At 44.5% G+C, this 22,767-nt stretch overlaps 1 protein-coding gene and 1 long non-coding RNA gene across 3 annotated transcripts in view; one reads left to right on the top strand and one right to left on the bottom strand.

Moving 5' to 3' along the window:
* Positions 1-5,924: 5,924 nt before the first annotated feature.
* The window catches only part of Khdrbs1 (KH RNA binding domain containing, signal transduction associated 1), a 44,772-nt gene continuing 27,929 nt past the window's right edge, over positions 5,925-22,767 (top strand). Inside the window, exons 1-3 of one of the 2 annotated variants that reach the window (XR_007211555.1) lie at positions 5,925-6,501; positions 20,445-20,569; positions 21,818-21,934. Coding sequence is in view for 1 of the 2 variants with exons in the window: in XM_048350760.1 (XP_048206717.1) it covers positions 6,123-6,501; positions 20,445-20,569; positions 21,818-21,934 (621 nt within the window). In the remaining variant the exon portion in view is untranslated. The remainder of the gene's footprint in view (positions 6,502-20,444; positions 20,570-21,817; positions 21,935-22,767) is intronic. The other variant, XM_048350760.1, reaches the window with a different exon arrangement.
* Positions 8,838-18,529, bottom strand: LOC125354857. The gene is made up of 3 exons (XR_007211556.1): positions 18,377-18,529; positions 16,011-16,014; positions 8,838-8,850 (listed from the first exon to the last, which is right to left on the bottom strand). It is a non-coding gene; the product is annotated as an uncharacterized LOC125354857 (long non-coding RNA).

A 22,767-nucleotide genomic window follows, 5' to 3' on the forward strand; every position in this document is an offset into this window, starting at 1 on the left:
ACCTCCAAAACAAAATCTAGCTAAAAGTCATCAAAATGAATGCAGATTAAAACCAGGATTTGGGGCTGGGAATGTGGCTTAGTGGTAGAGTGCTTGCCAAGCACACATGAAGCCCTGGCTTCGATTCCTCAGCACTACAGACACAGAAAAAGCCAGAAGTGGCGCTGTGGCTCAAGTGGTAGAGTGCTAGCCTTGAGCAAAAAAGCTCAGGGACAGTGACCAGTTCCTGAATTCAAGCCCCAGGAGTGGCCAAATAAAAACAAAAACGTTAAAAACTCAGGATTTCCAGGTCCACAGTCTACATAAAGTACCTACAAATCATTATAAAATCAAACCAAATTATTTCTGTTCATAAACTCTATTGTCAGGAAGTTTATACTGCAATTTGTTAATGTTTACAGCAAGCCTGCAATGTAGAAACTACCTCCCACTTCATAGAAGAGGAAAGGAAGGTTCCAGGAGGTTGTGATTTTCCTGACACACTGCTGGGGCAAAGCATTGCTGGGTTTGAATTTGTCTGCCTTGCTCCAAAGTAAGTCTTTTTGGTCTTTTATAGTTTTGTGGGGTTTTTTTCCAGAGCTGAGGACCGAACTCGGGGCCTTGCGCTCCCCAGACAGGTGCTCTTCCGCTAAGCCAGATCCCCAGCCCCAGTAAGTCTTTTCACAAGGCTGTTAACCCTCAGGTAAACTTGGGACAGATGGCACACTTCAGTTAATACAAAATGAAAGCCTAGACCTCTAGGCTTTCAGGGCGTTTCCTTGTCCCATCCTCTCCCACCCCCCCGCCCCCGCCCTTGGGCAACCCTTCACAGTCATCCCAAACCTTGAAATGGAAAGTCGTTTTTACTTGAGCAATATGAATAAACCCAGAGTTTTTGACCACAGACCCAAATTCAAGGAGTTGTACATATCAGGTCTGGTCATTTGTCTGTGTGTACCAAATAAGAGACGTGGTGAAGGGCAGACAAAGAGTACATGACACAAATGTGATGAAGACTGTACATGAGTGTATTTTTAGCCATCTTTGAGGTACAGACATGAGTTATAGGTTTAAACAGACAAAGAACAGGGGTCAGGTGGAGAGAGGTATGCATAAAACAGTCTAGTGGCAGCACATGACTGAGAGAGCCAGTCAGGCTTGGTGCCTTGTTACAGTAAGTCATTGATGTCTGGAAAGTGTTGGGATCGTTCTTGGATTTTAAAATGGCAATAAAGTGACTGTAAGAGAAATTGGCTCAGGATGAAGGACAGAGATATACAATGGAGGAGGTCTTGGATACTTAGTTTTTATCCCGCTTTTAGTTAATTTGTGGTTCTAGTATGAAGTCAGTGATCTTCAGCAAAAGCAGATTTTCTTTTGCCAGTCCTGGGGCTTGAACTCAGGGTCTAGGCTCTGTCCCTAAGCTTCTTTTGCTCAAGGCTAGTGCTCTACCACTAGAGCCACAGAGCCACTTCCAGTTTTTTTCTGTGTATGTAGTACTGAGGAATTGAACCCAGGGCTTCATGCATGCTAGGCAAGGACTCTACCACTAGGCCACATTCCCAGCCCCCAGATTCTGTGTTGATTTTTATTTTTGCAGATAGTGGGTTTGACCTCAGCCTTATGCTTGCTTGGCTGGCATTTTAACATTTGAACCATGCCACCTTCATCCTCAGCATGTTTTTTTTTTTTTTTGGCCAGTCCTGGGGCCTTGGACTCTGGGCCTGAGCACTGTCCCTGGCTTCTTTTTGCTCAAGGCTAGCACTCTGCCACTTGAGCCACAGCGCCATTTCTGGCCATTTTCTGTATATGTGGTGCTGGGGAATCGAACCCAGGGCCTCATGTATATGAGGCAAGCACTCTTGCCACTAGGCCATATCCCCAGCCCCCTCAGCATGTTTTTTGTTTTTGTTTTTTTTTGCCAGTCCTGGGGCTTCAACTCAGGTCCTGGGCACTGTCCCTAAGCTTCTTTTTGCTGAAGGCTCGCGCTCATTACTTGAGCCACAGTGCCACTTATAGCTTTTTTCTGTGTATGTGGTGCTGAGGAACAGAACCCAGGACTTCATGCATGCAAGGCAAGCCTTCTACCACCAAGCCACATTCCCAGTCCCCCAAAGCAGCTTTTAAACATCTATTTTTATTTTTTACACTGCAGCCTCAGCAACTCAGGGACTTGGGAGGTTCTTAGGTTCTCCCTAGGGAGAAAAGCCCCTAGCACCCCTCTTTAACCACATGCAAAGTAAGTAAAGGTTTGGTGGGAATCTAAAAATTACTTTCTTGGTTTACTTCTGTGTCTATTTAAGGTGTACAGCAGGTGTTTTAATCATATGCAGTAACTGTTGATGCTGGTCCAGAAAACCCAGACACCACTACTCAGCTCCTTCCTAGACACATCATTATCAAAGTTTTATTAGCCTCAGCTCAAGGCACCTCCATCAGGGCATCTCATTACTGAGCAAGGACACATCAGCCATTTGTAACACCACTGCCCAAGCAAGAGTTTCAAGGACAGAGGCAGAAATGAATTGCAGGGGAGTTATAAATCCTTAGTGTCCTTTTCCTCTCCTCACAAAGCTGCTTTCTCAACCTGCCTGTTCCTTCAGCCTGAAAGCATCTCTCACATTACCACCTCTTCCCATTTATTCACACTTCCTCTTGCTCGGAACTCATTCTCTTCTGGCTTAAATCTACTGTTTTGAATCCCAGTCACACTTAATGTTCACTTATCTTTTGGCACCTGTCACATTACATTTCTCCTTAGAGTTGTCAAAAAAAAAAAAGAAATCCACATTTGTTTAAGGGGAAATGCTCATTATATTTCATGGAACGAGGTATTGTCCAATTCTAGAATCACAAATAAAAACTAGTCTCTTTAGGGAAAGGGGGAGGGGGAAAATGAGGGAGGAGGTAACAAATTGTACAAAACATGAACCCATTGCCTTATTTTTTATTTTTATTTTTGCCAGTCCTGGGGCTTGGACTCAGGGCCTGAGCACTGTCCCTGGCTTCTTTTTGCTCAAGGCTAGCACTCTGCCACTTGAGCCACAGCGCCCCTTCTGGCCGTTTTCTATATATGTGGTGCTGGAGAATTGAACCCAGGGCTTCATGTATATGAGGCGAGCTTTCTTGCTACTAGGCCATATTCCCAGCCCAACCCATTGCCTTATGTATGAAACTGTAACCCCTCTGTACATCACTTTGAGGATAAATAATTAAAAAAAAAACCCTAGGGGCTGGGGATATGGCCTAGTGGCAAGAGAGCTTGCCTCGTATACATGAGGCCCTGGGTTCGATTCCCCGGCACCACATATACAGAAAACGGCCAGAAGTGGCGCTGTGGCTCAAGTGGCAGAGTGCTAGCCTTGAGCAAAAGGAAGCCAGGGACAGTGCTCAGGCCCTGAGTCCAAGGCCCAGGACTGGCCAAAAAAAAAAAAAAAAAAAAAAAACCCTAGTCTCTTTAAATTTGTTGCATTTGTCTTTAGATAGTTTCGGCAACCAATAAAGTGGCCTGAAGCATCCTGACTCCTGAGAGGGCTTGAAACGCTTGAAACACAGAAGAGGCATCACTCACTGACCCTTTGTGAGATTCTCTTGTCTTCCTCATGGTACACACATATGAGTTACATTCCTTTTGAATACATTCCTTTTGAATACAATTCTGCTCTTCTTGCATTGAGCCCCCCCAACCCTTTTTTTATTTTTTGCCAGTCCTGGGCCTTGGACTCAGGGCCTGACCACTGGCCCTGGCTTCCTTTTTGCTCAAGGACAGCACACTACCACTTGAGCCACAGAGCCACTTCTGGCCTTTTCTGGTTTGTTTTGTTTGTTTTTGGCCTTTTATGTTTATGTGGTGATGAGGAATCAAACCCAGGGCTTCAAGCATTCAAGGCAAGCACTCTACCACTAAGCCATTCCCAGCCCCCCTTTAAAATTTTAAGCATTGGGGCTGGGAATATGGTCTACTGGCAAGAGTGCTTGCCTCATATACATGAAGCCCTGGGTTCAATTCCTCAGCACCACATATATAGAAAACAGCCAGAAGTGGCACTGTGGCTCAAGTGGTAAAGAGCTAACCTTGAGCAAAAAGAAGCCCAGGACAGTTCTCAGGACCTGAGGTCAAGCTCCATGACTGGCAAAAAAAACAAAACCAAAACAGAAAAATATATTTCCCTGATTTCTAAGCATAGAAAGCATTGTAAGTACATGTGTGGAGTATCCATCCTCTTTTTTTTTTTTTTTTTGGACAGGGCCTGAGCACTGTCCAAGGCTTCTTTTTGCTCAAGGCTTGCACTCTGCCACTTGAACCACAGTGTCACTTCTGGCCATTTTCTATATATGTGGTGCTGGGGAATCAAACCCAGGGCTTCATGTATGGGAGGCAAGCACTCTTGCCACTAGGCCATATTCCCAGCCCTACTCTTTGATTTTTAAAAGCAAAATGTGGCAATAGTTTGTCAGGTACTGGAGGGTATAATCCTAGCTCCTCAGGAGGCTGAGGTCTGAGGATCATGGTTCCAAGCCTAAGCAGAAAAGTCCAAGAGAATCTATCTCCCAAATAACCAGCAAAAAAGCTGGACTGGGGTTGTTGTCCGAGTGGTAGAGAACACTGTAGCTAACAAGCCCAGCTATTCAGGTCCTGAGTTCAAACTGCATAAGTAGCCAAGGGGATGGGAGTGGGGAGAATTCTTTGCTCCAGGTGCAGTGGGTCACACCTACTACCCAGCTACTTTGGTGGTTGTGATGAGGCTCTCAGTTGGGAGGCCAGACTAGGCTAAAACGATTCCTATCTCAACCAAGAGGTGGGCCTTGTGGTGGGCACCTGTTAACCCACCTGTGGGAGGTTTAAATACTGTAAAAAAAAAATCTTACCTACTCACAAAATTACTAAAAGCATAAAGGGCTAGAGAAATGGCTCAAGTGGTAGAGCATCTGTTTGTTAATGGTAAGGCCTTGAGTTCAAAACCAGTTCTAGATGGGCACCAGTGGTTCATGCCTATAATCCTAGCTACTTGAGATTTGAGGCTGGGGGTTCGAAGCCAGCTGGGGCAGGAAAGTGTGGGAGTCTTATCTCCAATTAAGCACCAAAAACCTGGAAATGGAACTGTGGTTCAAAGTGCTAGAGCACTAGCCTTGAACACAAGGACTGCGGTAACAGTGGCCCAGGCCACTGGTACAAATAGAAATACACTCACAAACCCGGTACTATTCGGAGTTATGTCCGCACCAATGGCTAACGTTTGGGAACCTACTATTCTGAAAACCTTGGGATGCAACTTCTTGGACAACTTGCTTGGGTCTGGAGCCCGTTCTTCGTATATTTGAGGTTCTGCTCTCTCCTTCCCTCTTAAGTCCTGCAGTAAGCAGCCTTCAACCTTCCCACCGAGCCATCCTTCTACCGTTCCCCCCCCCCCCGCCCCCGCGCCCACAGGCTTTCTTCTCCTTTCACCACTCAGCCAGGCCTCTGACTCTCGTGGTCTTCCTTTCCCTCTTCCTCCCACCTCCTGCCCCTCTGCTCGGGCAGCATCTTCCTCCTCTCCTCCAACCTCAAGGCTCTCCCCTCCTCTCCCGGCTCCGGCTGGCAGTTTCCTTACTCGCGCCTCCCGGGGCGCATCTCTCCCGGGCATGGGTCCGGGCCGGTGCCCACCGCCCGCACGTTGGAGGGGGCGTGGCCTCCGAGTAACAAGTCTCCCGACTCACACTCGGCAGGCCGGCGCGCAGACAAAGACATTCCACCGCCCCTCCAGCATCCCCAAAAGGGGGCGGAGCCACGTGTTCCGCTAGCGCGGAGTCACGAGGAAAAGAAAAACGAAGGAGGGCCGCGGCGGCGGCCCGCGCATGCGTGCTGAGCTCTAGTCCAGAAGGCTCCGACGGAAAGCGAAGCGGGAGGCGACGTCTTCGGGCGCCCCGGTGATGCGCACGCGCAGTGGTCCGACTGGGGACTTTGTTCTCCGCGGAGAAACCCAAGGGCGGTGCCGGTGGCAGGCTGCGCACGCGCGCCGCCCCACTTCCGGTGCTCTCCCTCTTTGGGTCGCTCGGGTCGGCTTCGGTCGCAGTCGCTCCGGCTCTCCCATCCCCGCCAACCGCCGTCGGGCCTCTGCCGCCGCTGCGTCGCTTCCTCGCTTGCTCGCCTCACATCCTTCGCGATGCAGCGCCGGGACGACTCTGCCGCGCGCATGACCCGGTCCTCGGGCCGCAGCTGCTCCAAGGACCACTCATGTGCCCACTCCTCGGTGCGTCCGCCGCCGTCACGGCAGCCACCGCCGCCTCACCGGTGCCGGGGAGGAGGAGTCCGGGGGGGCGCCCGGGCCTCGCCCGCCACGCAGCCACCGCCGCTGCTGCCGCCCTCGGCCACGGGCCCAGACGCGACGGTGGGCGGTCCAGCGCCGACCCCGCTGCTGCCCCCCTCGGCCACAGCCTCGGCCAAGATGGAAACGGAGAACAACAAGTACCTGCCGGAACTCATGGCCGAGAAGGATTCACTCGATCCGTCCTTCACTCACGCCATGCAGTTGCTGACGGCAGGTAAGCAGGCCTCGGGGTCCCTTCGGGTCGCCTGGCCATCAGGCCAGGGATGGCCGCGGCTTTGTTCCTTTGCTCCCGCCCCTTCGGAACCTGAGCATCACGTCCCGGTCTTGTTCTTGGTCTCCGCGTGGAGACCATGTTTCCACCCCGGTCCGGGAATGGAGGTTTCTGGGCCGCCGTGGAGGCCCGAAGACGACTTTTAATTAAATAGCGATCTCCTAGCGCGAAGTGTTTGATGGATAGTGCCCGGGTTCCCGCCCACTTCCCCAACCCTGCCGCCGCCTCCTCTAGCTGCTGGCCCGTGCTCCGAAGGTCCAGATCTTTCCAAAAACCACCCCCCTAACTCGCTGCTTCTCCCCAAAGGAAATCCTTTTTTTCTTACGAGTGGCGGCCAGCGCCCGAACCGAGGTGAAAACAGCTCGAGCGGCGAAGGACCGTGTGGGAAGGGCCGAGGCGAGGTCATGAGACGGCCCTGCCCAGCGCGCCGCTGTCGATGGGGCCCGGCCCGTACTCAGTGGTAACTGGAGCTTGTTAGGTTTTTAAAGTAGGTAGCCAATAAAGGAGAACGCCACCGGTATTCAGGCGGGAGAGAAAAGTTTATTATGGAACTGCTGGCCTGTGGCCGAGGTGATGCATGGCTGGAGAGAAGGGGCGGCGACACCCCCCCCCCCCATCCCGTCCGGCCCTTCCTTATGTAGGGCTGGGGCAGGGGTGGTGTGGCCAGGTGGATTAGGATTAGGGAAGGGGGAGGTAACTGCCTACAGGTCTGCTGGCTACCCAGGTGGAGACTTAACTGGGTGGGGGCATCTGTATGGGGCGCTCCCAGGGCGGACCTTACAGAGCTTAAGTTACTCCGAGGCTGAAATGACTTGTGGAAATCCAAGCTTCAGGTTTTCCGAATCCTATTTCCGATTTTGGCCAACGAGATGAGAATTGTTACTGGAGCAGAAAAGTTGGTTGCCCTTTATTTCCCAACATGTGTTCCCCATCATTCAAGAAGGGGGGAAATAACCCCACAGTGAAATGAGACGGTAGAGGGAAGGTTAGGAACTCCCAAGTTTGTGTGACGTTCCTCAGTGAGATGAGCAAAAATTATTGGTTGCTCAGGCTGGTCTATTTCTAGTTTCTTGCTTGAGTGAAGTAAATTAGGAACGGTAGCCTTTGTTCTCTATCTGTAGACTAGCTCTCTTTCCTGATTAACACTGCCAAACACTTAGATAAAAATTTCTCTCCCCCAGGCCTTATGACCCTTTCTTCTAGTTGTGGTAGTGTGTTTTTCGATGTCTAAATTTTTCTTAGGCAAGTAAAACTCAATTTTGAATGAGTATATGGACTCTGGAACGATTAATAAAGGGCACACAGTTCATTATGAAATTATTATTTCTTTCCTTTTTTTCCCCCCAACATTGGTGAGGGGTCTTAATAAGCACAGCAAGCAAGACATGGGATCAAGAAGCAGACATTAAAATAAACTTACATTTTCATTTAAGTACTTTGCTTTTCTAAAACTATCAAGCTGTAATGTTCTTTGCTCTAACAATAAACTCTTTGAGGGAAAGGATTGCTTTATATATTTCAAATTGGCTTGTAAATAGTAAACCCCAGATATTTTGGACAATTCTGACAGCCAGCCTGTACCTGTGGACAGTGTCACAGTGTGTTAAAGACTGACTTGGTGGTCTCAGTTTTTTAAGTCTCCAGTCAAATTAGATGAAGGAGAATAAAATAACTTAAGGTTTTAGCTTAGTTTGTAAACCTAGCCTAAACTAGTTTTCTTATCTTGGGAAAATTTCTGAACCTCAGTAACCTGATCTGTAAAGTAGGATGGTGAGTTGAGAGGATTAAGCCTGTTAAAAAAACACTAGTATTTTTTTTCACATCCATGCTCATAGATTAAAAACTTATCAGCACAATTTTCTTCTAATTATAAATCCATGATAAGTTATATTTTTGCCTTTCTAAATAATACCTGTGATGCTCATCCTTTAAAGATGGCTTCTTAGAATAACTGTTAAAAGCTAATGAGGGGCTGGGAGTGTAGATCAGCAGTAGAGTGCATTCCTAGCATGCACAAAGCCTTAGGTTCGATTCCTCAGCACCACATAAACAGGAAAAGCCAGAAGTGGTGCTGTGGCTCAAGAGCTAGAGTGCTAGTGTTGAGCAAAAGAAGCCAGGGACAGTATCAGGCCCTGAGTCCCAAGTCCCAGGACTGGCAAGGGAAAAAAAGCTAATGTGTTAGAGTGGTTCAACTTTTGTTACTAGTTTAATTTGCTACTTTATTTATTTTTGCTAGTCCTGGGGCTTCAACTCAAGGCCTGACCACTGTCCCTGAGCTCCTTTTGCTCAAAGCTAGCGCTCTACCACTTGAGCCACAGCGCCACTTCCAGCTTTTTCTGTGTGTGTATGTGATGCTGAGGAATGGAATGCAGGGCTTTCATGTATGTGAGGCAAGCACTTTACCACTAAGCCATATTCCCAGCCCAACTTTAATTTTTTTTAACTTGGACTTTTCAGCAACTTTTTAAACTCAGCTGAAATTTCATTGGAGAAATGAAATTATAGTGATGTTGGCTCACTTGAGACAATCAAATTGATATGTGTGGAACTTTGGAGACTTTCTTGGTATGAATTAATCTTATGTTTGGCCTGGATTTAAAAAAAAATTGTTCCTGGTGCTAGGATCAAATCCAGAATCTTGTGCTCTCTACCACTGAACTACATGCCCCATCTCCAGCTTTTTTTTTCTTATTTATTGTCAGTGATGTACAGAGAGGTTACAGTTTCGTACGTTAGGCCTTTGGTACATTTCTTGTACTGTTTGTTACCTCCTCCCTCATTCCGTCCTCCCCCCCCCCCCCTTTTTTTGTAGCACTGGGGTTGGAATTCTTTTCCAGACATGGTCTCTCTGTATATTCCAGACTGTCCTTGACCTCACTATCCTGTCTTCATCCACTGGATGCTAGAATTATAGGCATGTGCCACCATGTCCCATTTAAGGTATTTTTGAATAATGTGGAAAAAGGAAAGGGGTTGCAATGAAGTCACAACAAAAAATGCGAAGAAATTAGATTCTGAGAACATAGTATTCAAGCACTGATAAAAATACACGTAATATGGCTAAGAATTTTTTTTTTATGTCAGGCACAAAGACTATCAGCATATAGCTTAATGATGGCTAAGGTAACAAAATTAGTAAGCAACTATCCAGGATTTAAATCAGTTTGTACCTATATTCATGCACCTGCTAACTCTCTCCCATCAACAGTTCTTTCCCCCTTCCTTCATTATAGTGCTACCACAATTATACTTTAGAAAGTAAGCTGTGAAGTCTGCCATGGTAGCAAATATCTGTGTTTTCAGGGCTTGTGGGAGGTTGAGGCTGGAAGATCAGCTCAAGGCCACCCAGGGCTGCGTATTAAGACCCTATCTCAAAAATAGAAGTAATCTCTGGTTGAAAAAAAAACAACCAAAATCTGTGGGAAAATATCAGATTGCTAACAGGACAGTAAAGATGAGAGAAGATACAAGAGGAGGGGCTGGGAATGTGGCTTAGCAGTAGTGCTTGCCTACCATGCATGAAGCTCTGGGTTCTCAGCACTACATAAACAGAAAAAGACAGAGTGGCGCTGTGGCTCAAGTGGTAGAGTGCTAGCCTTGAGCAGAAAGAAGCCAGGGACAGAGCTCAGGCCCTGAGTCCAAGCCCCAGGACTGGCAAAAAATAAGTAAGTAAATAATTATAAAGAAACAGAAGGAGGAGGAGGAAATGGAGTGGAGCCTAGCACTTTAAGGGCTGTTATGAGGAAGGGGCCACGGAGAGCTATGTATGTGGCATAAGGAGGGTGGTCTGGCACCTTAGGGAGAATGGGAGGAGTTTACCTTACCACCTTTCCCAGTACTACCTACACAGCTCTCCTTGACCCTTTACCCATACCATCCTGTCTTCATGGCTAGACTTGTCAGCTCCACCAGAGTAGGGATCATTTATCAGCTTTGTTAAGTAGTGTTTCTCCTATTCCTTAAAGAGTGTTGCCCAGAGCGGCCTACTACTAAATATTTTATGAGTGAATTTCCATCTTCATTATATGATGGGAAAGTATTGATAATTCCAAGCAATGTAGATTTGGAATACAGACTTTTAATTAGCCAAGTTGATATTTAGCTGTGATGACAATAAGAAGCATCTGCAGACATGCTAGGACTTAGTCATTTACCCATGCAAAATAAGTAAACATTTTGAATACATTAACAGTCACCAGTATTATGGGGTTCCAGGGAGAGGATTCCCCATCCCTCTGAGAGTCCACCACTCAGAGACAGTCTCAAGCAAAAAGATGAATTTATTGGGGAAGTTCCACATGGACCCATCCCAGGTTTCAGAAAAACATATAACACAAAACAGGACAGAGACACAGAGATTTACTTCTGGAAGGTTTCTAAGTAACTCCTGCAGCCCACACATACTATCAGGAAACAGAGCAGAGAGGGAGGAAAGAACAAAAAACGATACCAACAAACCAATTCAGCTCCTGGGACACCGTGGGGATAAGAGATGAGCCAGGAGACAGAACACAGGACGCGAACATGGAGAACGTGGCATGGCATAATAGCGCCTGAGCTGGCCTGACCTGGCCTGACCTGGCCTGACCCTAAATAGGGTCAAGTCAGAGTGCTGGGTCACAGGAAGCTCCCAGTTCTAAGCACTTGACAGGTTCAGTAACCTATAGGCCATGTGCCTATAGGCCCTATCTCTTGGGATTCAGGAACATCCATTACCTGGGGATGGGACTTCCTTTCCTGTAGGAATCCAGGCATACACCATCAAGACAAGATAAGTACAACTTGCCTTGTGGCCAGTGTTGGCGCTGGCCAGATCTGACCTCCATATTACAACCAGGAGATCTTGATTTGAATCAAGAGGTCTGTGCCATGTCCTTTGAAGGGAGGGGTGACTAAAACTATAAAGGGGACAGTACTTTTTAATTAATTTTTTTTTCATTTTCCAAACTGATTCCAACTGTGTTTTTTTCAATTTAACAAGTTGAATATAAGACAGCTGAAAGAACAAATTTTTTAGACTATGAAAATAGTACATTGACATGAATTGTCAGACAAGAAGTAGGGCTTGAAGGAATTAAAAAGAAAGAATTCTTAATGAGTTGTGGAAAATATGTGAATTGGTAAAACCACTTGGGATAACATTTGGACATTTCATCTGAAAACTGGATTTTCCTTTACTAATACCACTTGTAAGAATATACCAGAAGAAACTTGTACACAAATATTTCTCTTTTTTTGTTGTTGTTGTTGGTTGTGGGGCTTAAGCTCTGGACTGTCTCTTATCTCTTCAGTTCAAGGTTAGCACTTGAGCACCACGTCTGATTTTCTGGTGGTTAATTGGAGATAAGAGTCTCACAGACTTTCTTGCCCTGGCTGGCTTTGAACTGCGATCCTCAGATCTCAGCTCCTGAGTAGCTAGGATAATAGGTGTGAGCCACTGGCACCCAGCTGAATATTTCTCTCTTTTTTGTTGTTGTTGTTTTTGTTTTTGGCCAGTCCTGGGGCTTGGACTCAGAGCCTGAGCACTGTCCCTGGCTTCTTTTTGCTCAAGGCTAGCACTCTGCCACTTGAGCCACAGTGCCACTTCTGGCTTTTTCTATATATGTGGTGCTGGGAAATCAAACCCAGGGCTTCATGTATATGAGACAAGCGCCCTTGCCTATATTGCCAGCTCTATTTCTCTCTTTTAACATGACTATCTCATTCATAATATAGTACACCTGTTCACAAAAGTACACTTTGTTTCATCATGTTTTTTATAATCTGAGAATTACAAAATAAAATGCACACCAATGGAAAAAAGTGAACTGTGTATAGGTATGTAAAACAACATGAATGAGTCTTGGAAATTGAATGTTAGTTGAAAAAAAATTAAGACATACCAAGCCTGGCACTGATGGCCCAAGCCTCTAATCCTAGCTACTCAGGATGCTGAAATGTGAGGGTCGCAATTTGAAGCCAGCTTGGACCAAAATGTCCCCGTGAGACTTTTTTTTTTGCCAGTCCTGAGGCTTGGACTCAGGGCCTGAGCACTGTCTCTGGCTTCTTTTTGCTCAAGGCTAGCACTCTGCCACTTGAGCCACAGCGCCACTTCTGGCTTTTTCTATATATGTGGTGCTGGGGAATTGAACCCAGGGCTTCATGTATACAAGGCAAGCATTCTTGCCACTAGGCTATATTCTCAGCCCCCTCCCCCCTCGTGAGACTCTTTTCTCCAATTAATTACTCAAAAACTGGAAGTGGCACTATGGCTCAAAGTGATAGAGCACTAGCCTTGAGCAGAAGAACTCCAGGACATAACTCAGGCCCTGAGTTCAAGCCCCATGACCAACAAAATAAATAAACTATTATAAAAAAGCTGGAAGTTGTTTTGTGGCTCAAGTGGTAGAGGGCTAGCCTTCTGCAAGAAAAGCTCAGGCACAGAGCCCAGGCTCAAGAAAGCCTCAGGACTCTCCAAAAACAAAAGGACTAATACTGATCTGGGTGCTGATGGCTCATGCCTGTAATCTAAGCTATTCAGGAGGCTGAGATCTGAAGATTGTGTTACAAATCCAGCCCAGGCAGGAAAGTCCATGATACTCTTATCTCCAGTGAACCACTGGAGCTGTGGCTCAAAGTGGTAGAGTGCTTGAGCAAAAAGTAGCTCAGGGATTGTGCCCAGGCCCTGCCCTGATTTTAAAGCCACCCCTCCACCCAAAAAAGTAATGCCAGTGTAATATTTTAATAGAACATTTACTGGCAAGATAAAGCAATATATCTGTGAGAAAAGCTGAATTTTTGTTTGTTTGGTGCCAGTCCTGGGGCTTGAACTCAGAGCTTGGGCTCTGTCCTTTAGCTTTTTCACTCAGCTTTTTCAGCTCACCACTTGAGCTGCAGTTTTTTGCCAGTTAATTGGAGATAGGAGTCTCACACACTTTCTTCCCAGGCTGGCTTCAAGCCATGATTCTTATATTATCTCAGCTTCTTGAGTAGCTCGGACTACAGGTGTGAGCCACCAGCACCCAGATGATTTGATTTTCAAAACTAAGTATGTTTACCATGTGACTTTTAAAAAGTACCTAAAGGAAATAAAACGCAAGTTCAGGACTTGCTGATATATGCCCAGCTATACAGGGGGTAGAGGTAGGATCTTAACTCTGAAGCTGGTGCTAGGTGCAAAAACTCAAGAATTTATCTGAAAAATAAACTACATTAAGCCTTCCTTATTCACAGGATAATTATACATGGTTTTGACTGAGTGCAGCCAAAAAAATAAAAATGAATTGGAAAAAAAAATTAAAAGAGGGGCTGGGAATATGGCCTAGTGGCAAGGGTGCTTGCCTTGTATACATGAAGCCCTTGGTTAGATACCCCAGCACCACATGTATAGAAAATGGCCAGAAGTGGCGCTGTGGCTCAAGTGGCAGAGTGCTAGCCTTGAGCAAAATGAAGCCAGGGACAGTGCTCAAGCCCTGAGTCCAAGGCCCAGGACTGGCAAAAAAAATAAAAATAAAAATAATAATAATAATAAAATAAAAATAAAAGGGGCTGGGGATATGGCCTAGTGGCAAGAGTGCTTGCCTTGTATACATGAGGCCCTGGGTTCGATTCCCCAGCACCACATATACAGAAAAAACGGCCAGAAGTGGTGCTGTGGCTCAAATGGCAGAGTGCTAACCTTGAGCAAAAAGAAGCCAGGGACAGTGCTCAGGCCCTGAGTTCAAGGCCCAGGACTGGCCAAAAAAAATAAATAAAAATAAAAGAAATTGAGCCAGGCGCTTGATGACTCACGCCTGTAATCCTAGCTACTCAGGAAGCTGAGATCTGAGGATTGCAATTTGAAGCCAGCCTGGTCAGAAAAGTCCCCTTGAGACTCTTATCTCTAATAAACTACTCAAAAACTGGAAGTGGAGGTGTGCCTGTCACATGGTAGAGCCTTGCACTAACCTTGAGCAAAAAGAGCTCAGGGACAGTGCCCAGACCCTGATACCATCAGTTGTCTTTAAATCATGTGGTATTATGACATTTCTCAACCCTTGGTTTTGTGAAAATATACTTTCCCAGAAGCAAGGTAAAAGTTAATGGTGACCCAGGCTAAAAAGGGTACACAGTGGTTTAAGTAATAAAGTGAAAATTTTATGTTTGGTAAAAGTTGACATACCGGGCTGAGGATATGGCCTAGTGGCAAGAGTGCTCGCCTCCTGTACAGGAGGTCCTAGGTTCAATTCCCCAGCACCACATATACAGAAAATGGCCAGAAGTGGCGCTGTGGCTCAAGTGGCAGAATGCTAGCCTTGAGCAAAAAGAAGCCAGGGACAGTGCTCAGGCCCTGAGTCCAAAGCCCAGGACTGGCCAAAAAAAAAAAGTTGACATACCTTGTGGAAGTTGGCAAGTGTTACAGGGAAAATGAATCAGACATCTACAATATTAATGATGAAGAGCATGAAATAAGATGTAGTTTTTGGTGAACAGTGCAACAGTAATTTTTGTGACAGTAGTATAGCTTGCTCCTTAAGATTTCAAGTTAATGGATGTTTAGGCTTACTGTTACTCACAGTGTAGTAGGTAAATGTTAATCATTGAAGAGTGCTTAACTATATCCTGAGTATGTGAAAATATTCCTCAATTGCAGTGCTCAGAACCATATTAGACTGATGGATACCAATGTCTAATGTGAAGCAAAAATGACTGGGTGTGGTTCAAGGCCCTGAGCTCAAACCCCAGTACCACCAAAAAACATGCATCCTCCCTCCCAGGTTCACAGAGAACCTGTCTATGAATGTTGACAGCAGTTTTATTAACCCATTTCAGGTACAAACTAAATGTCTCTCCAATAGGTAACTAAACTGGTTCCTCTATATCATGGAATACTACTTAGTAATGCAAGAAATGAATATGTTTGACACACACACATTTTTTTTTTTTTTAAGATAGAGCATGGCGCCAGGCACTGGTGGCTCATACCTGTAATCCTAGCTGCTCAGGAGACTGAGGTCTGAGGATCATAGCTCAAAGCTAGCCTGGGCAGGAAAGGACATGAAACTATTTCTAGTTAACCACCAGAAAAACTGGAGGAAGTAGTAGAGTGCTAGTCTTGAGCAAAACCAGATCAGTGATAGCATCCAGGCCCTGAGTTGAACCCCCATGATCGGCAAGAAGTAAATAAAAATAGAGGTCTTTGTTTAGTTTTTCTTTGCAAGGATTGCCATACATGTGATCCCAAAAGGTGATACCAACAGAAAGGGAGAGAATCATCAATTCAGGAGTAATTATTAACACGGAAGGGATGCTATGGTTAGAAGTATGAACCAAGTGCACTGGAAAGACAACATGATCCTTGACCTTTTGGAGGTTATTTGCCTTCCTAGAAACACTTTCTGGAAACATTTCTGGAAATGGTCAGAAAAACTTGACCATTGTCATTTTTCTTAAGCCACATGTGATAAAACCCAATTATATGTAGTTTTTCAGACTTACCTAGTGTTAGCATTTCAGTTTGCATTAAGTATCTTTTCCTTATCTTCCCCTTTAAAGGAAAGGTCATGACTCAAGTATGGAAGAGCCAGGGCTCAGACCTAGTTCTGTCCTGCTTCAAAATTAATATTCTAGCTAGATGCCAGTGGCTCATGCTTACAACCCTAGCTACCTAAGAGGCTGAGATCAGAGGACCATTGTTTGAAGCTAGCCCAGGCAGGAAAGTCCATGAGACGCTTATCTCCAGTTAAACACCACAAAAGCTGGAATGAAGCTGTGGCTCAAGTGGTAGAGCACTAGCAGTGAGCTAAAAAGCTCATGTACAGCATCCAGCCCCTGAGTTCAAGCCCCAGGGCCGATAACAGAAAAAATAAAAACAATAATAGTCTATAATCACAACTCTTGGGAGGCTGAGGCAGTAGGATTGCAAGTTCAGGGCTAGCCTGGGATACCTGTATCAAAACAGCAAAACTCATGTTCTGTCCTCTGAGATATATTAAATGGTCTTAGTCCTAATAAGCCTGGCAGGGGAAAATTCAAATTATAATAAAAGGCTAAAAGAAATATGCTATAACATCATTTGAATATACTTTGGTATAATGTCTTGGATTTGAGTATCTGTTCTTGTCATTACTGGTTTTTGTGGTCTTACACAGGCTATATAAATGTTTTGAGCCCAAGCTTCTTTGCCTATTACATGGAAATACTAGTTATAAAAGCAGAATGAGAATTTAGAAGGAAGGCACTGGGTAAGAGGATTGACTCTAAGTGCCTGACCCAGAAACAAAAAGGGAGAGGGGGCTTCTTTATGTTGTTTATACCTCAGCTTTTCTTTGGCTCCTGGGACATCCAAGGTCTCTAGAGAACAGGCAAAAGACACTTTACAAGTCAGTTCCAGAAATGTTGTCTAGAAAGTACTTTGCCTAAGGGCAAGCCATTTTTAGGAAGCTACTTGATAATATTTTATTTTTTTGGCTGTCCCCACTTTCCCAGGAAAGTAAAGCCAAAAAGAGAAATAGGGTTGAAAACAGTCAGGCAGATGAATATCTGAGGCCCCCACCCCTTTTTCCATCCTTATTCAATGTTCATTGCCTTTATGTTTCATGACAGTGTCCGAGAGTAGAAATATTAAAACTTTTTATTAAAAAAAACTTTGGGCTGGGAACATGGCCTAGTGGCAAGAGTGCTTGCCTCGTATACGTGAAGCCCTGGGTTTGATTCCTCAGTACCATATATGCAGAAAAGGCCAGAACAGCGCTGTGGCTCAAGTGGTAGAGTGCTAGCCTTGAGCAAAAAGAAGCCAGGGACAGTGCTCAGGCCGTGAGTCCAAGCCCCAGGACTGCCCCCCCCCCCAAAAAAAAATAATAAAAAGTAAGCTTCTTAAGGAGGGAATTGGAAGGTGGGAGAAAAATGAGGAAGTACTCACTGCCTTATGTATGAAACTGTAACCACTCTGTATATCACTTTGATAATAAATAATCAACTCTTCTTTGCTTAAAGTGTCTTCCTCCACATTAAGAAGCAATAGGAGGGGGCTGGGGATATAGCCTAGTGGCAAGAGTGCCTGCCTCGGATACACGAGGCCCTAGGTTCGATTCCCCAGCACCACATATACAGAAAACAGCCAGAAGCGGCGCTGTGGCTCAAGTGGCGGAGTGCTAGCCTTGAGCGGGAAGAAGCCAGGGACAGTGCTCAGGCCCTGAGTCCAAGGCCCAGGACTGGCCAAAAAAAAAAAAAAAAGAAGCAATAGGAGGGTTGGTGATATGACCCAAGTGGTAGAGTGGTGCCTGCCTAGCAAGTGCAAGGCCCTGAGTCTAAACTTCAGTACCATAGGAGTGAGGGTTAGAAGCAGCAACAGGAAAAGTAAGAGGGTTGAAGTTAGAGGAAGTCTGGATCTTAATCCTTGTTCTGGTACTTTAGTAGCTTTGAGGGGGGGGCAGTTCTGGGACTTGAATGAGTGCCTGAGCACTGTCCCTGAGCTTCTTCTTGCTTAAGGCTAGCACTCTACCACTAAGAGCCACAGCTCTACTTCCAGTTTTTGAGTGGTTAATTGGAGATAAGAGTCTCACAGACTTTTCTGCTTGGGCTGGCTTTGAACCTCTGTCCTCAGATCTCAGTCTCCTAAGTAGCTAGGATCAAAGGCATGAGGCAGGGGCACCTGACTACTAAACTTTTTTGAGGATAAATGAAGTGACATTTCTACACTATTTTGAAAATAGGCATTGAATAAATGACCATTTCCTCCACTTCCAAATATAGAAGATATCTGGTTTTTGGTTTTGGGGTGTTTTTTTTCTTTTCTTTGATACGGAGATCAAACCCAGGACATTGCACTTGCTAGGCAAGCACTTTGCCATTGAGCTACAGTTGTTTCTTAGTCTTGCTGCCTAGGCTAAACTATATTGACTGGTGGTGTTGGTGGTGTTGGTGGTAGAATGTGTATGTGCTGCATGTGTGTGCAAGCAAGCACCATGCATACTGGGGTTTAAATTCAAGGCCTGGGCAGTATCCCTTGAGCCCCAGCTCCATTTCTGCCTTTTGTGTGTGTGTGTTGTTCCTGGTGTTTGGGTTCTGGGGGGTCTATCCCTGAGCTTCTTTTGCTCTAGTCCTCTATCACTTGAGCCACAGCTCCATTTCTGTCTTTTTTTTTTTTTTTTTGCTAGTTTAGTGGAGCTAAGAGTGTCATGGACTTTCCTCTTCAAGCTGGCTTTGAACTGCAGTCCTTAGATATCTGCTTCCTGAGAGCAGCTAGCCATGCATGAGCCACTAGCATCCAGCTTCTACTAAGTTTTTGAAAGTGGTGTAAGAAAGATATAGCTGAACTGCCTACATAGTAGAAGTTAGGAAAACAGAAACATAGATCAAACAATATGTAATTTGTTCCACGTTTGTAAAAAATTATTTTTTTGATAATCAGGCATTTATGATATAAGAAAGTTCTATTATGACAATTACACAGAAAGATACAGGGTACATTGAATGCTAACCAACTCTGATATTCTTATACAATTCCTTCTCCCTTACTCAAGCTGTATTTAAGAGGGTTTTATTATGCTGTCTTATATTGGTATATTTGTAATATACTTCAACCCTCCTGCTCCTATAGTATACTTTTTTTTTTGTGGTGCACTTTTACTGGGGCTTGAACTCATCATGATACAGCTGTCTACATTTTTTTATTTTATTTTTTTGCTGCCAGTTCTGAAACTTGAACTCAAGGCCTAGGCGCTGACCCTAAGCTTCTTATGCTCAAGGATAGTCTGCTGTCACTTGAGCCACAGCTCTGCTTCCTGCCTGGGTTGACTTTGAACCACAATTCTCAGATCTCAGCCCCTGAGTATTACAGGCCTGAGCCACTGGGGCCGACCCATATAGATTTTTTAAATTAGTATACACTAGTTGTATGGGGGCTGGTTCATTGTAGCATTTCTATGCATTTATGCAGTTGTACCCCGTCAACCTCATGCCTTCTATTACTCCCTTATTTCTCTTTCCCCTTCTTAAAACAATTTCAAGTTTTATTGTTCTGTTTTCATATACGCCTACAAAGTGCTTTGGCCATATTAACCCTCATTTGTCCTTTACGTTCCCTCCCACTCCTACTGATACCTGTACCCTAACAGAGCCTGTTTTATTCTCCTGTTACCATTGTTTTTTTTAGTGTATATTGTACAAAAAGTTCAAGCTCCGGCTGGGGATATGGCCTAGTGGCAAGAGTGCTTGCCTCGTATACATGAGGCCCTGGGTTCAATTCCCCAGCACCACATATACAGAAAATGGCCAGAAGTGGCGCTGTGGCTCAAGTGGCAGAGTGCTAGCCTTGAGCAAAAAGAAGCCAGGGACAGTGCTCAGGCCCTGAGTCCAAGCCCCAGGACTGGCCAAAAAAACAAACAAAAAGTTCAAGCTCGGTACTGGGATTTAAAGACAGGACATCAAGCTCTTGCTTTATTATTTCTTTCACAGCTGGCACTCTTACCATTTAAGCCATGTCTTCCAGCTTTTGACTGGTTAATTGGAGATGAGTCTCCTGGATTTGTCTGCCTGGCTGGGCTGGCTTTGAACAAGATTCTCTTATCTCAGCCTCCTGAGTAGCTAGAATTGTGTTAGCCTCCAGCACTTGTTTTTTATTTCCTTGATAGAGATTTTGACTTGTTTAAATTCCTTTATTGGTCTTTCCCCATCTCACACTATTTTGTTAAGTTCATTTACTCTGAAGTCAAGTATAATATCTAGTGAGTGTAGAGGCTTCAGGTGATGGTGGAAAAGCAGATAGCTCTTTAATAGAGGCAGGCTTTGATGACTTCAGCCATTGTGTCTAAAATTAGCACATTCATCTGTACACAGTAATCCATTCTATTGCTTTAAGTAGTCTTGGCAGTTGGCTTTTTTTTACCCTAAGTGGAAATAAGTTTTGTGTTTTTTTTCCTATTTAGAAATTGACAAGATTCAGAAAGGGGACTCAAAAAAGGATGATGAAGAGAATTACTTGGACTTGTTTTCTCATAAGAATATGAAGCTAAAAGAACGGGTGCTGATACCTGTCAAGCAGTATCCAAAGGTAAGACTGACTAAAGTGCTTCACTTCTGAGTTAATTTTGTCAGTAGGGCAGTCATTGGAAAATGATAAAGACTTGCAGGGATTGCAGTACATAAGAACTGAAGCCTGGGTCTGGGAATATGGCCTAGTGGTAGAGTGCTTGCCTTGCATACATGAAGCCCTGAGCTTGATTCCTTAGCACCACATATATAGAAAAAGCCAGAAATGGTGCTGTGGCACAAGTGGTAGAGTGTTGGCTTTGAGAAAAAAAAAAAAAGCCAGGAACAGTGCTCAGGCTCTGAGTTCAAGCCCCAGGACTGGCAAAAAAAAAAAAAAAAAAAACATAAAACTGAAGCCTGTGAAGCTTCTCTTCCATACTATATTACCTGTTTCTGACAGTTGAAACATCATACTAATAGCAATTCTTTGTTCAGGAAGGAATATATTATTTATTTATTTGTTTATTGTCAGTTGTTGGGCCTGAATTTGGGGGCCTGGACACTATCCCTGAGCTCTTTTGCTCAAGGCTAGAACTCTATCACTTTGAGCCACAGCTCCACTTCCTGTTTTCTGGTGTTTAATTGGAGATAAGAGTATTAAAGACTTTCCTGTCTGGGCTGGCTTCAAACCTGGGTCCTCATATGTCATGTCCTTGAGTAGCTAGGGTTAGAGGTGTGACCCACCAGTGCTTGGCTCTTTTTTCATTTTGAGTAGTAGTACTTAGTACTGGGGCCTGAATCTGCTAAGTAGGTGCTTTATTAGTACAAAAAGGACCTCAGGCCCTTTTACATTGGTTATTTTCAAGGTAGTGTCTCATTTTAGGCATAAGACTACAGTCTGAGCTATGATCCTTCTACTATTGCTTCCTTGTGTCATTGAGGGCGTGCCACTGCATCCAGTGATAATGCTTCCCCCAAACTGGGATAACAGTTGCAAGCTACCATGTCCAGTCATTGGTTGAGATACATCTTTTTCTCCAGGCTGGCCTGAGTTACCACCTCCAAGAAAGCTAGGATTAGTGGTAGTGTAGTGGCTTATGTCTGTAATCCTAGTTACAGAAGGCTGAGATCTGAGCTCAAGCCTATCACTCTACTACTTGAGCCACAGCACCACTTCCAGCCTTTTCTGTTTATGTGGTACTGAGGAATCAAATCCCAGGGCTTCATGCACGCTAGGCGAGCACTCTACCACTAAGCTACATTCCTAGCCTAATGTGGGAATTTATAGGATAATGTATCCTTAGAGATCATTTTAAATTTTTTCTGTCAGTTCAATTTTGTGGGGAAGATTCTTGGACCACAAGGAAATACAATCAAAAGACTTCAAGAAGAGACGGGTGCAAAGATCTCTGTTCTGGGAAAAGGCTCAATGAGAGACAAAGCCAAGGTAAGTTCATAGCAATGAAACAGACCACCCTTATTCTTACAGATGTGGAAAATAGAGCCTCTTTAGTCTTGAGTTCCACATAAAAGATTATATAAACCAGGTTAGTGATTATTTCCTTTCTGAATTTTGGTTGTGTAGCTATAAAAATAGTAGCATATTTGATGGCAAACTTTCCTGTGAAACCTTAAAATAGGAGCTGAAACTTACAGATTAATCACACTAAGATGTAAACAGCACAGGAAGAAGTGAGAGCAGCAGGTGAGTTTGAAGATTAGTTTGTTTTCATGCCAGCTGGCATATGAGATCTGCTCAAAGAATATGTTCCAAAAAGAACTATGGATAATCTTATCAATAGACCCTACTAATGCTGATTTCTTTTCCATGCCATATCCCCATATACTGTGGCTTGTAATGCATTTCCTACTACCACATAATAGTAAAGCCTTGAAGGGTTAACTTTTTAGAGGAAACATACCTGGTAACATTTTTAAAGTTTAGGCTTCCTTTTATGTAGCTTAATTGACACATCTTCTCATACTCTTGTCCAGTAACATTTTTCACTATAATTAAATTGAAGCTTGTTATTTCAGCTAAGACCTAAGTCAGCTTTGCTTGTTTCTGTCTTTCTTCCCTAGGAACTTCCCAGACTACATAGGCAGATAAGCAGAGCTAGTGGTGTTTAACAAGAGCTCTACCTGGGATTTTAAAACAAACACTTGGCCTTGACACATACATATTTGAATGCAAGTAAATGCTTGTCAATCAGCTAATATCTGAATAGAAACTAGAATTTAAAAGTTTTTTTTCTTTCTATTTTATGTCTTCTAATAAGA

The sequence above is a fragment of the Perognathus longimembris genome, chromosome 7 (genome assembly GCF_023159225.1).
Source record: "Perognathus longimembris pacificus isolate PPM17 chromosome 7, ASM2315922v1, whole genome shotgun sequence".
Lineage (NCBI taxonomy): Eukaryota > Metazoa > Chordata > Mammalia > Rodentia > Heteromyidae > Perognathus > Perognathus longimembris.